Source organism: Ascidia mentula, chromosome 6, assembly GCF_947561715.1.
Source record: "Ascidia mentula chromosome 6, kaAscMent1.1, whole genome shotgun sequence".
Lineage (NCBI taxonomy): Eukaryota > Metazoa > Chordata > Ascidiacea > Phlebobranchia > Ascidiidae > Ascidia > Ascidia mentula.
Window position 1 is genome coordinate 3174124 of NC_138571.1, and position 17771 is coordinate 3191894.

At 40.5% G+C, this 17771-nt stretch overlaps 1 protein-coding gene and 1 pseudogene across 2 annotated transcripts in view; both read left to right on the top strand.

The window, feature by feature from the left end:
- The window catches only part of LOC145906887 (uncharacterized), a 130525-nt gene that overhangs the window by 75735 nt on the left and 37019 nt on the right, over positions 1-17771 (top strand). Inside the window, exon 12 of the mRNA XM_082994350.1 lies at positions 12840-12893. Coding sequence (XP_082850476.1) covers positions 12840-12893 — 54 coding nt within the window. The remainder of the gene's footprint in view (positions 1-12839; positions 12894-17771) is intronic.
- On the top strand, positions 2935-4805 carry LOC145906017 (microfibril-associated glycoprotein 4-like; annotated as a pseudogene). Its single transcript, XR_014402793.1, has 6 exons — positions 2935-3083; positions 3520-3578; positions 3834-3950; positions 4021-4166; positions 4274-4498; positions 4561-4805. The product of XR_014402793.1 is annotated as a microfibril-associated glycoprotein 4-like (transcript).

Here is a 17771-nt window from a genome sequence, read left to right on the forward strand (position 1 = left end):
GACGTCATACAGCGAAAAAAAAACACACCATCGGAAAGATCAGACCTTCCTCCACAATTCTTACGAAGATCATTTCTAGTTACAACGTACAGATAATAAGTTATTAGACAAAGTATGCAGTGACATCACTAAAACTTTTCTGCATATTTTTCCAAAAATTTGGTTTCAAACAATGACAATTTACCAAAAAAGTTCAAATACAAAGGTACAACTTTGTTATGTTTATGTGAAACTACAGCCCTTGCGCCTTCCGTTGGTAAAAACCTCAAGTCGTTACGCGCACTACAGCGTGAGATATGCCCGAAAGAAAAAAGGCGCTCTGCTGTCTGGCCAAAGCCAATACATTGGCTTGGTGGGGCTTAAAGGGCAGTTTGTGTTCGAGTAAAAACAATATGTTTAATTAACTTACATGAGATTACCTGGGTTGTCTCCAAATCCTTGATATTTGCAACAGTTGCATATAGTTTACAATACAGAGTCGAATGGTCACAAAGACAAAGCCATAGCAGTGCTAGCGGACAGACATTTAATTCATCATTAACGTTAGGTGGCAGCAGAAAGATGGTATGGCGGCGTGCACTGGCATTCATTTACAATGCACACAAATCATTAAAATGATATTTCCCACACAGTTGGGACAAGAGTACGATAAAAAGTAATGAAGAACGATAAGGAAAAGCGTGGGCGAACACATCTGCATTACAATATCGGCAACCACCGGTTATCATTGTTATTGGTGTAAACGAGGAGCAAGGGCAGAATTGCTTAGCAAGTGTCGGTACAGCACTAGGGGAAACATGGTTTGTTTTTTATCATTGGGTGATGACGCCTCCGCATTTATGTTAAACAAAAAACATTCTCTTGATCTGTCAGATTCGCGGTCCAAAATCACCGTGATTTTGAAGTCCACTGTGTGTTCCGTTTCGGTCGCATGACGAGAGAGAGCCGTTTTTTCTTAATGTTTGTTCACTTCCCGTTACTGTTTCTTCAACCTCGTTTTAAGCAAACGGCCAGTTTTCCCAATGTACACAAGCCGCTGCACCCACCACAGGGAATGTTGCACATCCACACCCTGGGTTCGAGCTTATTAGGCAATGTCGAAAAACCTACTGCAAGAGTCGAATGGAAGAGATACGACTTAACAGGGGACTTCAACACAATATATTGTCATAACATTATGAAATGTTGTCATTCATGCACAGACAAAACATGCTGATGATTGATAATAAATTTCCTGAACAAACATAGTGAACTTTTCAACCTGAACTTTGATCTAACGCGGAGTTGCCACCACCGACTTGCAAACGCCCTACGTCATATGGCTTACGGCTGAAGCCAGACATTGGAACCACGCGGTTAACAGAAAGCAAACGCAAAGGCTCGTTTACAAAACACCGATAAATAAACATGAGGAAAGGCCTCAGACCTGGTGTTGATTCACAAATCGACGTCGGTATCTACGGCCATAAAAACACAACATGCAGGAAAATCAATCATTCTAAATTAATTGGTGGCGTGGAAAATGTTTCGCATAACTAATTCAGGCAGGATGTGACTAATCACAAAACATGCTCCAGAGCATCACTGGTCTGTAACAAATAGTTTTGCGGTGGCTGTTGTTTAGTTGAATTGTAAGAAGGTGTGTTAGTAATAATACACAGTAAGTGTCAATGCAGAAATGGCAAGGATCGATATGCCCAATTTAAACAACTTCCAGCCATGCGACCTGAATGAAATTCTTTATTCTGTTGAACAAATTTCAAACCACCAATGTCGTCAGTAAATAATATTAAGGGTTAGTGCAGTGATTCCCAACCTTTTTATGGTTCCTTCCCATTTGGGGGTAAAACAATTTCGACGCGTACCACTTAGTTGATTGTTACAAAGTAACCTAGGGGATGAAGTAACAAATATTTTGAGATCACTTACGATTTTTTCAATTCAAACTAGATCCGAAAATCACGGAATGGTGCTCGCGTACCACCTGGAATGCGGTCGCGTACCACTGGTTGGGAAACACTGGGTTAATGGCATCGCAACCAAGCTGGAACAGCCATTTTTCCGACCAGTCGTAGCGATATTTGAAAAAATCAAGTTGTCAGTGATATTTTCACTCACGATCATGAGCTAATCAGGACCAACGTTCTTCCGACTAAGCTGAGGGAGCTTACTTGTTTTCCGGGATATTGTGGCCAAGTTACACTAGTGCGAAAGCGCACAACTCGCCAGGCGACACTTTCATATACATAGGTGTTATGTAATTATATAGTTTTGTGTCCTAAAGTTGACCTAACAAAACGGCGCTTCAGATACCACGTGTAATCAGCGTGCAATGCGACTTACGCCTGTGGATTTACTGCGCACCTCAGTATTTAATTATTGCGTTCCTGACCTTATTTGCGTCTTGACTTTGGCTATAAAACCTGCGCACCCTTTTGTACCAATACACTTGAACTGTTTGTGACTCAAGAATACAACAATAGGAATCTGCATCACCGTTATCAGGCAACACATGAGTTTTATATGATACAGCATGACAAGCCAGGATCGCCCCAATGCGCAGGCTAATTTGATGTACATTTAAAATTACATAAATAGATATTTGGAAGAAAATACACTTTAATTACTGCAGATAGCCAGTATACTGAGACGAGGTAAAACTCACTTTAAATCTGAGATATTTCTTCATTTAGGATTGGTTACAAAAACGCCTCAGGATATTTATCACTGTGAAACGTACCTGGCCAGTCGTGCAGCAAATCGCATAGGAATTTAATGCCGCAATCGACTAATATGTTCATGAAACTGCAAGCAATCCAACAAGTAAAATTCCTCACCATAAAAGGAAATCTCAAATGTCAGATGACATCGCAGATAATTCTTTAAAGCTGGGTTTGATGCTCATTATCGCCATTACGCTTATGTTGTGTCAACGTTTCCAGAGACGATTTGCAAGACAATTATATGATGGCGTTGCAACGAACAGTTTTGCTGGTGTTGTTTATTTCAAGTGTAAGAAGTCAGTTAAGTTTGGAATCATGCACAGTTAGTCTTCAATGTGGAAGCACTAATGGTTTGTTTCAATTGTAGAAATTGGTGTTTGTTTTGTTTGTTGATTACGTGTTCAGCTGCAATTGAAATGTTTCCTGACTCCTGACTCCAGACTCCGGATAAACCAAACTTGGGTTAGTTGTTTTATTCAGGATACACCAAGAAACAAAAACAGATATGTGGGAATCAGACATTTTGGTCCCACACAATACGCCAAAATGTAGAACAGAATGGTGAAACTACACTAGGCCAAAGCCCAGTGCAGAGTAGGCGATTCCACGATGTGGAATGAATTGTGACCACAAGAACTTAGAACTTATACGCACTTGAATTATGCGTTCGCGTGAGACCACTTATCGATAATTGCATCTTACGCGCGATTCTCCATTGTCGTTCCGAGAAAATGGGAGTTACACTTCCTCGTACGAACTGCTAAGTCATTGCATTACATCACAGCATAAACGTTACACAATCAACTGGAATTCGAAATAATTCCCCAAAACTTCGAGGTCCACCTGACAAGAGAGGTAAAATCGTATGCACAAATATATGCCTGTAGGGTTGTTTTATTCTATTTCAAACACGTTGCAATACCACGATGTATTAACAGGGATTTTTCTTGCAAAAAAGATTTAAGGATTGCCATCAACAGGATGTGAATTTTTATTTTAACAACAAGTATTTTTTTTGTAGATTATTAACTTCACCATCAGTTGGGGACAAATAAGAAGTTTAAAATGTATGTTATCAGAGGAAATACATTCCGGAATGTATATTTTTAGGTCCTCGTGGGTTTCCAGGTCAGCGCGGGTTCAGAGGCGAATCTGCAGAACAATGCGAATGTGACAGAGTAATTCAACTTCAAACTGCCTTGCAACAACTTGAAGCAAGACTTACAGGTGCAATCACGTTTATTACTGTAATAATTTCCTTGTTCTTTCTTTAAAAGCAACATCTAATGTTTAACAGCTGCTCTCAACCCGACCACTTGTAGTGGCGTCATGCCCAGACATGTAAACGACACAGGGGGTGTTTACACGATTTACCCACTCACTGGAGAGCGCAAGGGAGTCCAAGTGTTTTGTGATTTGGTGACAGATGGTGGTGGATGGCTGGTAAGTCGACAAATTACTTTAAATATCTAAATCATATAGATAATCTATCACTAACGTGTGATATATTATATTTTATATCACATTAAATGTTGGACATTCTTGTTCAGGTATTTCAGAAACGAGAAGATGGGTCTGAAAATTTCAATCGAGGTTGGAACGATTATGAGAATGGATTTGGAAAACTTGACGGAGAATTCTGGTTGGGTGAGAAAAACTCGATCCACACTAAGTTAATTACGTTTGTTTCAGTCATTTTTCAGTAGGAGAAGGAGGAGGTTACAGACTTAACTGGGAGAATTTCTCAGGCCCTGTAGGGAAACGACCTACATGAAGTTTATCAAAGACATATTACTTTGTCCATTTTGATCTGTTAAACCGAGTTAAATTTCTAAAGGCAATGGCATGAAACCATCTGGGACAAACTTCTCCACTAAAGATAACGATCAAGACATTCATCCAAGAAACTGTGCAATGAGTTACAAAGGTGGCTGATGGTTTACAAGTTGTCACTCGGGAAACCCGAATGGTTTTTATTACGGAGGTCCATACGAATCTCATGCTGATGGTGTGGGCTGGTATCATTTCCGTGGTCATCAATATTCACTTAAAAATTTTGAAATGAAAATCAGGAAGAAGTGATTGATATGTTTTGGCATTAATGAGGTGTTTAAATATTACTAATTGTTGAACGATTTTTCTGCTTAATCAAATTGTTTAAAAACTTTTCCGGATCTTTTTGCTATTATGAATTACAACTTTTGAGTCGATTTAACAATGGACGTTTGTTATAAATTTACCTTACATCACGTTCTCTTTGTAGAAGTTTTTCTGCGGTGCAACTGCAAATTTATTAGTTACTGGACAATAAAATCCCCTTTCCATGACGTTAGCTTCATGCCAAATAAGCTGTTACATGTTTCATAATCATAGTGTTTTGATATAAAAGATGTTCACTAATCACACATGAATCATTCCAAATTTGCTGTAAATATCACAAAAAATAAGAAACAATTTTTTTTACATAAACTTCAATAATTATTCACCAGTAGTGAGCATTAAAGCATTCCTAAAACACTTATGAACAGCACAGCGAATCATATTTTCAACTCTACAACAAGCTATTACGCTACGATGTGCTTACGACGTACGACGGAATAGAACTCAATTCTACTCGATTGTAGCGTCGTTAAATTGACTTCTTTCGTCGTAAGCGGCGCCGCCGAATGCTTCTCCGACAGCGCTCCAACGCAGTGGGCATACAATTGCTCCGACGGTCGTAATCGTCGTGACGTAATGCCCTTACGACGCGCTTACGACTGCAGTGGGCATCAGCCCTAAGTGTGCTAAACCTCCAGTTTAAATAATGGAACATTTCCGCGTTTAGGTTAGGTGAGGCGAGGTGAGGTTAGGCGAGGCAGGGTAGCTCTGCTCGATGCTGTACTGTGCCCACCTCAGTTCTTTGGTTTTGTGATTCGGTTCTGTTCAGTGTTTTTTTTTTCAATTAAAGGCAGGTTAGGAAAACACAACAATTAGAACTCACGTGCGATCTTATGTCAAATGCGTTAATCAAATAGGATTTCCCATCGATCATAAATATATTGTTAATACTCGGCTAGAGGCTCATTTTTGGCATAATAGGTCGCAACAGTGTTCATCATCAGTGCCAAGAAAGGTCGCAACACTGGTCGATCATCATTCAATTTTTCATCGAAATGAAACGAGAAAGTTATGAAACTACGATTCGCTCTGGTCCCCAGGAAAACAGTAAGTCGTACAAACCGGTTATATTATCTTTGTGTGGAGAAACTAAGATCTTGTTGTCTGACGCGGTTTCCCAACTGCTGTGAATAAAGCGGGAAAGTCAAAACCATTGTTTAACAACTTTTGACGTCACTATTGACGCTTACTGAAAGCTTTGTACCAAAATTACATTTATTTGACAACATGTATTATGACGTCATAACCTTTGCATAATGAAACGCCATAAATGGGCTTATGTAAGAGTTTGAATATTACAATGACAAACTCGAGGATAAAGATACTAGACCTCGTAGCGTAAGGCTTTGTTGGAAGTTAAATTACCCGAACCAAAAGCACGTCTGTAAACTTAATAACAATCAGTTTACGAGGAACCTCTGCAAAGCGCGGGGAAGGAGAACTTGCCACAACTACGCGCTGAGCTTAGAAGAACCAAGTTTGTGCTGGTGGTGGTGCTGGTGGTGCAGGGTCTTGTTATTGCAGCAGTTCTCGCTCTTGTAAGTGTCTTGTCATTAAGAAATTAGCGTAGCGTCAACATGCTATGGGTAAACGTAAGTTGGAGCGTAATAAATCAACCCTGTGCTTTGTGAAACAAGTTACATCAATCATGACCAATAAAAAAGTTTCGTTTCTGGTTTGGGAGCTAACATAGATCTTGTACGCTTCCACTACTTGGGTAAATACGAATGGAAGGAATAAAACAATGTTTGAAACAAAGTGTTTCTGATGACCGTCAGTTGGTTTATATTTTATAAATTATGAAAAATCGATTTCTCCTACAGCAGTGATTCCCAACCTTTTTGTGGTTGCGTACCTCATGGAGGTGAAACAATTTCGACGCTTACCACCTAGTTGAGTGTTACAACGTAACCTAAGGGATGAAGTAACAAACATTTTAAGAATACTTGCGATTTTTTGAATTCGAACTATATCCGCAAATTACAAAAATGTGTTAACTAGGACTGGCCTAGATATCTACTTAATCACCAATCAAGTTTTTTTTTTGAATATATATATTTCGCCTATGTGGCATCCTCAGTATTCTAAAAACAACAACAGTAATCGTAGTAATTAGTATCAATGGCACATATCAAGACTAACACACACTTAACCTCCAGACCGCAATCCTGTACCAAACCAAACAAAAACACACAAGCACAGCAGCAGTTGAACGGTAGCAACGAAAAACGTTGTTGCGTCAGTGGTTTGCTCGCGGGTGCAAAGATAACCATTTCAGGCACCACACAAGTGGCTGGATGGATTAGAACGGTTTAAAGATTAAAATATAAATAGAAAATGTAAAAAAAGGTAAAAACAAAAACAATAAGAAAACGTTGTGTTTATCGTATCCTGGGCAACACCATGCGTTGAATGTTAATTGTTGCATTGGTTATGGCCTGCCATTTCGACTCGCATACGTCAACTGTTCTGCAGCAAGGTTGTTCGACAAATGTTACGAAGTAGCATTTATCCAGGCTAGGCTTTGTGCTTAGCACCGTGTTGTGCTTGCTGACGTAATGTCCAAAAATGTGTTTGCGTACCACCTGGAATGGCACAGCCTACCACTGGTGGCACGCATGCTACCGGTTGGGAAACACTGGCCTACAGCATACGCATCATCAGTTTCTGCAAATCAAATGCATTAAAACACTCGATGCTACATGTACCTAAAATAAGCCAACAAATAAAAATAAAACTGAAATGGTGAGCAGAATGTCCCCTACCACTGCATCTACACAACTGCAAACTTCACACCAGTGCAAGACCCGCTGAAATGAGCAACATTAAAAACAACGGTAAAAGATGTACTCCATCCATAAAACACAACACCAAACAAAACTGCCAGCAACTGCTTTTTTAAATGTTAATTGAAACTTGGGTACGGTTGCCAGTCCTTTGGCCCCAGGCTGTTCCACCAATACCACCGAAAAACAACTTAAAATGCTTAGGCGCGTTCCTGCTGGTGGGTGCGCGTTTGCGAAATGGTGGCGCAGAGCCGTCTTGTCGTTGCTTTCCAATTTGACTTTGGTTGAATTCCAATCTGTGTTGTGTCCATCTTGTTGAAAATTTGTTTTTGGTTTGGCCAACGTATTGTTCTTTTAGTATGAGCTGGATAACATGAGGATATGCTGTACCGCAAGCAATTATTTGACCACGTTCGTGCCTCTGCGATACTCGTAACAATGACTTTCTTGGAGAATTTCCTGCATTTGTTCTCAAGGCTTTGGAGGAAGTGGCCCTGTTGAGGCGGCGCAAGCGGCATGCTTTACCGAGGACAATCAACTTGTTCTCCAAACGGATTGCAACGACCCTCCTGGTAGCTACCCTTGTGGGCGGTGCACATTGGGCGGGCACCATGGAAACCACATATCCATGGTTAACGAAACGACAACATTACCAACAATAGCAGGCAAACGATATAAACTGCTGCAACATGTAACGTGTGCGAATTTCAGCATTTATGTTGCGACGTGCACAACAATGTCATGAACAATACGTTGGCAAAACCACAAGTTGGACACAACACCGATTGGAATTCAACCAAAAGTAAGTTGGGAAGCAACGACAAGACGGCTTTGCGCCACCATTTTGCAAACGCGCACCCACCGGCAGAAACGCGTCTAAGCATTTCAAGTTGTTTTTGGTGGTATTTGTGGAACAGCCTGGGGCCAAAGGAAAGGAAACCGTACCCAAGTTTTCAATAAACTAAAAAATAAAGTTTTGTTTGGTGTTGTGTTTTATGGATGGAGTACATCTTTTATCATTGTTTTTAATGTTGCTCATGTTAGCGGGTCTTGCACTGGTGTGAAGTTTGCAGTTGTGTAGATGCAGTGGTAGGGGAAATTCTGCTCACCATTTCAGTTTTATTTTTATTTGTTGGCTTATTTTAGGTACTTCGAGTGCTTTAATGCAGAAACTGATGATGACGTATGCTGTAGGCGAAATCGATTTTTCACAATTTTTAAAAAATAAACCAACTGACGGAAATCAGAAACACTTTGTTTCAAACGTTTCCTATCGGCTAATTGCGGTCGTGTTGTAAGACAGTGCCACATCAAGGGCTAGATTCTGCCCACTTTAGAGATCACGGAATAAAACAAAATATTTTGCAGGGTTTGATGCAGATCTTCATGACCAACGGTAGGAAAATATGAGACTTTATGAGATTGTGAAAGCTGACACTCATATGCACAAGAAGTTATAATTACGTGAAACAAAGAATTAAATACTAGCGATTTTGCAATAAAAATATTTCACTTTTTCCTACTTTTGTAACCGAAATTAGCTTGTCCCCCTAACTTGGTTAACACCTTGGCTCTTCTGCACTGACGGCCTATCGCAAAGACCTGGAGTCGCAAGACCAAGGTGGCTACTTTTGTAATAAAATAGAAAAACGCTAATAAGTATAAAATAATAAAACGATAAAAGTGCAAATGAAACAACGTTTGTTCTAAAACTTGCACAAAAAAGGACATTCCACTACAACTAGCGTCCGACAACAAATATATTATCACGATCTACCACCAAACAGTGTTTACCATTCGCCACCACCAGAGAACTAACTCGGCTTATCCCCCATTATTTCCACCACTAGCACGTTAGCCAATCATTGCGGCCCACGTTTGCCACTACTCGGGCCTAAAAAAGCGAGTGAAATCGAAATAATTACAAATATATTATTAAAGGTGAGTGTGAAAGAAAATAAAGAAAAACATGTGAGTGAAAGTAAAGCGAAAATACAAAATAAATAAAGCGTGAAAAACAAAACGAACAAAGACGTTTACACCTCTCACGTTAAAAATTGTCCTACTCCATTAGGACGCTTGACAAAATTAAGTTTGTCTCCGATTTCGCTGTGTTCGGCTGTCGTTGGTCGTCGCCGCAACAGCGTTTATGTCGGCGTCCAAACCTTGACCAACGTCCATCAATGGCTGAGTAGGCAACCCTGTATCCTGTGCAGTGGGTGCGTCCGTGCGTGTGTCGCTTTGCGGTGTGTAGATGGCTAAACTGTCAGTGTCGTGCAGCCCGACCTCATCCGGCTGCGTGTTTCGGCGTTCTGTTTCATAGTGAGGCAGGTTTGCCTTATTCAATCGGTTGAAATGTACTCGCTGCTGTTCCCCATCCTCTCCCTCGATAAGGTAATTCACCAAGCCGTGTTGTTCAATAACTTTGACAGGGCCTTTGTGTGTTCTTATGAACTTACCTTTCTTGATTTCGTCCCCATCTCGTCTTCTATTGTATTGCTCCTTCATTTGAACGCGTTGAGCCGTCAGGGTTTCTCTGGCTACTTTATCAACCAGCCACAACCGAGCTCGTAATTCATCAAAATAAACCAGCGGAGTCGTTGTCACTTCGTGATCTGGAGAAATGAGATCGGCGGGTAGGCGCAGTTCGTGTCCTGTAAGTAGAAAGTGAGGGAATACCCCCGTTCTACCATGTCGGCTTGCGTTGTTCGAAGCAACCACCGCCGAAAGTGCTTCGTTCCATTGTTTATTATCGCGTTGCACGTAATTGCGGAGCCTTGTTATGATGTTGCGGTTGTTACGTTCGCCCCCCGTTGCTTGCGGGGTGATATGGCGTCGTTCGGGTCTTTTTACAACCCATCAACCTCACCAGTTCTGCAAATAATTTGCTTTCAAAATTCCCTCCTTGGTCGGAGTGAATCACCTCAGGTACCCCATGTACCGTTAGCCACCTGTGAAACAAGATGCTCGCTGTTTCATGTGCGGTTTGATGCCGCATAGGCCACGCTCTGACATATTTTGTGAATAAATCACAAGCCACTAGGATATACTGATATCCTGTCCTGGTTAACGGAAGTGGACCAAGCACATCAATCTCAACGCAATGCATCGGTCGCATATCTTGCGATCGAACTAACGGTGCTCGGGTGGTAGTGGTTGGTGTCTTTTTCGCTGACAGTGTTCGAATTTACGACAATAAGCCTCTTTCTCCTCTCTCCATTTTAGCCAGTAAAAACGCTGTGACAGTTTGATCAATGTTTTAGCCGTTCCCAAGTGTCCCCCGCCATGTACCTGGTCGTGGCATGCGGACAGCACTTCGCTGCGCATGGTAAAGTGTACTTTGCACTTTCTACATTGTTTAACCTAGCACCAAACCCCAATATGGTCCGGTTTGTCAACCTTTCCATCGCTTCGGAGCTGGTATGTGCTTTAGTGCAAGTGTCTCTTTTATTATTCAAGAGTGTTTGAGCATTGATCGCCTCAAAATCTCTCCGCTGGGCCAAAACGAACGCTTTTCTGGAGTTAACGGAAGTTTGGTTTCAGTTGTTGGAAAAATCACTTTGAATGTTAAGCTGAGGTGGCAGATATCTCCACGCCAGCAAAGAGCAATGAATATAACACCTCATTTTTAATAGTCTCCTCCGAGGGAAACGCCTTGTCGCCTAGAGCTTTTAAAGCATACACAAAGTCCCTAATGACCAAACAACATTGCGCGTGTTTCATGGAGTCGCGAGTGGTCAGAACCTTGCTTTAGGGCGCGGCTCATTAACTCATCCTGTATACTTCAGTTGAAAAACATTATTGTCGTTTCCCTGAGCTAGCCAGCGGAGGTCATCATCAACTGATGTTATAAAAAGATGACGCTTCACTTCTTCACTGGCTTTCACACTATCACAGTAAGATTTAAACTAGGAAACAAACTGGCCATCATCTTGTCCCGTATAAAACGCGGTGTTAGTTGGGTGTCTTTAAAATTGAACCAAGAACGCCACGAGACTGAATGATAATTAAATCTTTTGGTAACGTCGCCTAAGTCGCAACCAAGAGAGTCTTTCTTGAACAGTCGTGTGCTACTGAAATACAATGTTACGGAATTATTTCAGCAGCACCGGAATTAAGCCTAGTTAGGATTTGAGCGGCAACCTCTCACCAACAAACACAACCCTGGAGCCTCAAAATCTCCAACGCTGCCTCCCTAATTCTCACCACTAAAACAAAATACTCCACTCTGGTTTCAATAAATAGGAGTCTTGTTAATAAAACGTGAACAATACCTAAAAACACAAGAACAATAAACCCTACAAATTACTTGCAACGACAACCGTGCAGCGCGTCGCCAATCTAAAAACTAACGAGTCCTTCTCGCAACACTCCTGCTACCGGCCAATCAACCATTCAGCGAACGGCACGTAAACCATTGGCGCATTATGGGATTTGGCCAACATAGAAACAGACAGGAGTGCGTAAATATTGCCAAGGGTAATTTGATCAAATGTGAGTGCAGAAAAACCGATGAAAACAAAGGAATGGTAGGGGTGCGTTGTGTGCATATGTAATTAGTGGGCTTGATATAAACAACACAGATAATCAAAGAAAGCGTGAAGAAAAGCATCAATGTGTGGTTTTCCTCCACACGATGTTGGGAAAAAAATTATGTTGTTTTTGATGGGAAGGTCCGCACAGTAAATGACATCAGTCACGTTATTAATTTCGGTAAATAACACAAAGACGCATTGATCTGGACTAGTCAAAAATTTCTTGTTTTGTTTCTTACAAGTCATATTAAATAACATCCATGTTTTCAGGCCAACTTAAAACAGACAAAAACCAAACGATCCAAGAAATTCGGACACTGCAGACTGATTTCATTGGAGTTCAAGGTAACATGTGAAATGTAATTGACGTAAAACGTGTCAACATGTTTAATGTAAGTTTTATTCACAGAGTTGTCGAACAGAGTGGATCATCTGCAAAGTGAGCAGAACCGCACATCTAACAGTTAAGTTCATGCACTTAACATTTAATGTCCACTCACACATCGAAGATTTTATTCACAGAGTTGTCGAACAGAGTGGATCAACTGCGAAGTGAGCAGAACCGCACATCTAACAGTTAAGTTCATGCACTTAACATTTAATATCCACTCACACATCGAACATTTTATTCACAGAGTTGTCGAACAGAGTGGATCAACTGCAAAGTGAGCAGAACCGCACATCTAACAGTTAAGTTCATGCACTTAACATTTAATATCCACTCACACATCTAACATTTTATTCACAGAGTTGTCGAACAGAGTGGATCAACTGCAAAGTGAGCAGAACCGCACATCTAACAGTTAAGTTCATGCACTTAACATTTAATGTCCACTCACACATCGAAGATTTTATTCACAGAGTTGTCGAACAGAGTGGATCAACTGCAAGGTCAACTGAGTAACACTTCCAACAGTTGAGTTTTACTTTATTTAAATATAAATCTCACATATGTGTCCAATTCTGAAAACCTTTGCCCGTAACTCACGTCATAACTCGCTTCTGCCCCTAGTGAATTAGATTGGTATGCGCGCAGGTATCTACACCACTAGGGGCAGAAGCGAGTCATGACGTAAGTTGCGGGCAAAGGTATTGGCAAACCCAACATATATGTCATCACGTGCGAATCAGAGAGGGTTTCATCTGGCACCGGTATATTCTGATTATAATGCAGGTCGTGCAAATATTGTGGGGTTCTCACCGCCTACTTGCGTGTGAATGAGTTTAACTCAATACTTCTGCCAATCTGGTGAGTTTTAACCGTCTGCAGATCTCCGGAATCTCATATATTCTTTTCCACCGGTCTCCTGTAAATCATCAGATCTTAAAGGTCGCCAACATCTTTTATCGGGAGAAGAAGTTTACTGTGAAGATGGGTGGCAGGTATTGATACTGTGGTAAATATCACTAACACAGGGGTGGGCAATCCCTGGCACCAGCGCTAAGTTGGGTAAGCGAGGCGAATATGCACGACAAGTAATTTCCGATTTCACACTACAATACTTAACTATACGCCCGGGATTGTGTTGTTTACAAAGGTCAGGAAATTACACATGAATGTGAAAAGTCATTAATTGACATGGAGGTCATCCACTTTTTTAGACCAATTCACCGAAAATCAGTATCAAGTGTTTTACTTGATAAATACCAGGTGTTCCAGCGTCGTTATGATGGATCTGTGAGTTTCGATAGAGATTGGGTGGATTACAAGAACGGGTTTGGGTATCTATCAACAGAATTTTGGATGGGTTTGTATTCCAATAAAGCAATCCTTAACTAACTACAAATGTTGCAAAACTATGAATAATGGTTTGTTTTAATTTAAAATGTACTGCTTTTCTGACATAAAATATACATTCTGTATTTTCACGACGTTACGTCTGCCATTCAGCGAGACTTCATCAGGTATTGATACCGCAATTTCCAAGTAAACTGCACTAAAACACTCAGGGACACAAAAACGAAAAGTGGACACGTTGACCCCGCTTGTGAGATCACGTTGCAAAGGCGAAACACGAAACACTGCAGGAGGCGCAACAGTTACAACAAATTGTTATAAACTGCTGGAAAGTAAACACATTGTCATTTTTTTTTAATTTTTTTTTACCACACCGGTATTTGAACCCAGGATGTCCTGGGCACGAATCCCGATCAGGTTTTCTTCTTGATATATGGGTCGAGCGCTTGACCAATGCTTAAAAGAGACCAGCAGTAACCCGTAATGATGAAACGCCCACTAGCGGAACAGTTGTTATTCCTTACGTCCCTGGCCTTACCGAAACATTGCGAAGATTGATGTCGGATTATGGCATAAAAGTCTGCACTAAGCCCCAAACAACGCTTTGTAGTCTAATATCACGACCTATCACTACGGAAGCCTTCAAGCCAAAGAGCGTGGTCTATTTAACACCATGCAAAGATTGTGATGGTGTATACATCGGCGATACCGGAAGGGCCTTGAAGACGCGACTGAAAGAGCATCGCCGTGATGTCGCATCGAAAGATGCCAGCAAGACTGCGTAGTCCAAGCATGTGGTGACATTGCGACACGAAGTTGACTTCGATAAAGTTCTGGAAAAGGAGTTGGACCACAGAAGCGGCTCTTTCTTGAGTCGCTTCACATTCACAAAAACAATGTGTTTACTTTCCGGCAGTTTATAACAACTTGTTGTAACTGTTGCGCCTCCCGCAGTGTTTCGTGTTTTGCCTCTGCTACGTGATCTGACAAGCAGTGTCAACGTGTCCTTATTTCGTTTTTGTGGCCCTGAATGTTTTAGTGTAGTTTACTTTGAAATTACGGTATCAATACCTGATGAAGTCTCGCCGCATGGCAGACGAAACGTCGTGAAAATGCAGCACGTGTATTTTATGCAAGAAGAGCGATACATTTTAAGTTGCAATGTGCCTGACAGCAACAGGAGTTCCAGGTTTGTTATAGGTTGAACGCATTTACTGAACACATTGATATAACTTACACACACCTAGTTTATATACAGGCCAACCAAGCAAAACGTTTCAAGTACGCTACGTAACAATCCTGGAGTCAATGTAACAGTATCCAATTTAAATTCCAGTATATTCACCAATATAATGACAGTAAACAAATTTTATCAGGTTTGGAGAAACTGCATCAAATGACCAGTGCGTCTACTAGATGTCGCCTTCGTGTTGACCTTCAGGATTTTTCAGGAGGTCAAGGATTTGCCGAGTATAGGTAAGACTATGACGTATTTACCGCTTTCAATTTGATGTCATTGTTCCAACGATAATTTAGCCAATGCTGCCAGGTCGTCATAACTAACAAAATCTTAAAAGATGTTACCGCCCTTATTACGTCAGATACAGGTTTCAGGTTGCTTGAAAATTGACCTAAAGTCGTTTGTGAACTTAAGGTTGAAAATATCTGAGTTTCCTTCTCAAAACTTCTAATCCCACTCTGTGTTTATTGCTTTGTTGACAAATAATTATCCCACACAACACAACACAATATATGACAAATGTCGTTTATTACTTGAAAAAGAATAGAAAAGCCAAAGCTAAGATGCTGTTAATCATGCTGAGTAAACGTTTCAAACCTATACTTGGTTCATCATCAGTACTACTAAAGCTGGTTGCAGAAAAGCGTCAAGTTAATAAAGGACTGAAGGCAGAAGGGAAATCCCTCAACAAAAGTTGAAAGGTCAGCAACCACCTATGGGAAAATCCGGATCATGATGTTGATTTCAATTTGCCCAAAGTCCTATACAATTCTAACATCAAATCTAAATTGCTCATATTGGAAACACTTTATATCCAGCTCTAAAGCCTTATACCTTTTTAACATCTAGGTCTGCACTGTAGCTTGACTCTGTAAATGATGACGTCACTCTGTGCTATCGACGCTGCTGTCACGCTACACGCCTCCGGCTTGTTTGCTTGGTGTTGTTGCTGTTTCCCTTCTGCCTTCCGTTCTTTATTAAATTGACGCTTCTCTTCATCCAGCTTTAGTAGTACTGATGATGAACCAAGTATAGGTTTGAAACGTTTGCTCAGCATGATTAACAGCATCTTAGCTTTGGCTTTTCTATTCTTTATTACGTAATAAACGACATGTGTCATATATAGTGTGTTGTTGTGTGGGATAATTATTTGTCAACAAAGCAATAAACACAGAGTGGGATGAAAAGTTTTGAGAAGGAAGCCCAGATATTTTCAACCTTCTATTCAAAATTATAAACTCCACTTGTTTTGCACCAACGTAATCAAGTGTTTTATGTTTAACAATCATTTCCATGAGTAATAAAGCAATGTAAGCGGATTGATTTAAAACAACAAATTATCCGTTGTTATTTAAATTACTTTGCATTAAATTAAACATTATGACATTGTTGTTTTCAGTACTTTCAGCATTGGCGATGAAGGAAGTTCTTACACAATTACTATATCCGGATATTCGGGGAACATAGGAGATTCCATGACAAACGGGGAGAATCTAAACGGGGTGAGATTTTCAACTCGCAACAGAGAAAATGATTTGTGAGTAATAATGATACAACGTGTCTGATTATATTTCTGTTTTACTAACGAAGTAAATCGAGTTGTTTCAAAAAAGATGAAATGCATTTCTTCAAATAGTAGATTTTTGTTGACAAAGTTAACCGCCTACCCTAAATCAACAATTGTAAAAATCAATTGCTCTGAAACAGGGGGTTGCGTTAAAATTTTAGTTAAACACAAGTTTTAACTGAGTTTAAATAAGTTGTAACACGAGTTGATGACAACCGACTTAATTATAATTGCAGGTGGCTAGGAGGTAATTGTGCTGTGACCCTGGGTGGAGCTTGGTGGCATCGTGTGTGTTCAGTTGCCCACCTCAATGGTCCGTGGTCGAGAACTTCTACTGCGCGCAACACTATGAGTTGGTGGAGTTGGAAGATTTCATGGAGCGGAATAATGAGTTCTAAGATGAAAGTGAAGTGTGAATAAATGTTGGGAGGTTTAAAGTGACGAAAATTAACATTGCGTCGTTAGTTACCATGGCAACGTTGTGTTGATTTACAATTATTGACAGACATTGTAAATATTTTTCATTCCATATATATCATGATGTTGTTGTAATATCGAATACAACCGTTTCCATGCTGTATGTTGGAAATCCATGTAAATATAAACATTGATCCTTCAGATTTGACAGTTGATTTCTGATTCGAGAATGTCATTAAATTTGATTCAGTTCAGTTTGGCTTTCACTGATAAACCTCAAAAATGAATTCATGCCAATTTCCGCAAATATTTACAGAAATGCGCGGATATCGCGGCGCCATTTCACCGACTTATTGGAAAGGTTTTTATGTGAGGGTAAATTGTGTAACAAGGTTTCCTATCCACACCAAGGTCCTCATTGTAGCCCAAATGATGACGTCACGGCCGTGGACATTCGAGTGGCGTCTGTCACGTGTTTCATTTGTGTTTTTTGTCTGCTCAGTTACCTGCCTACCTCTGCACACACCTTGCTGGAACTCATTCTTACTTGGCACTGGTGATGAACACAGTGGTGTTTGAAACGTTTGCTTCGGCATGAGTAGCAT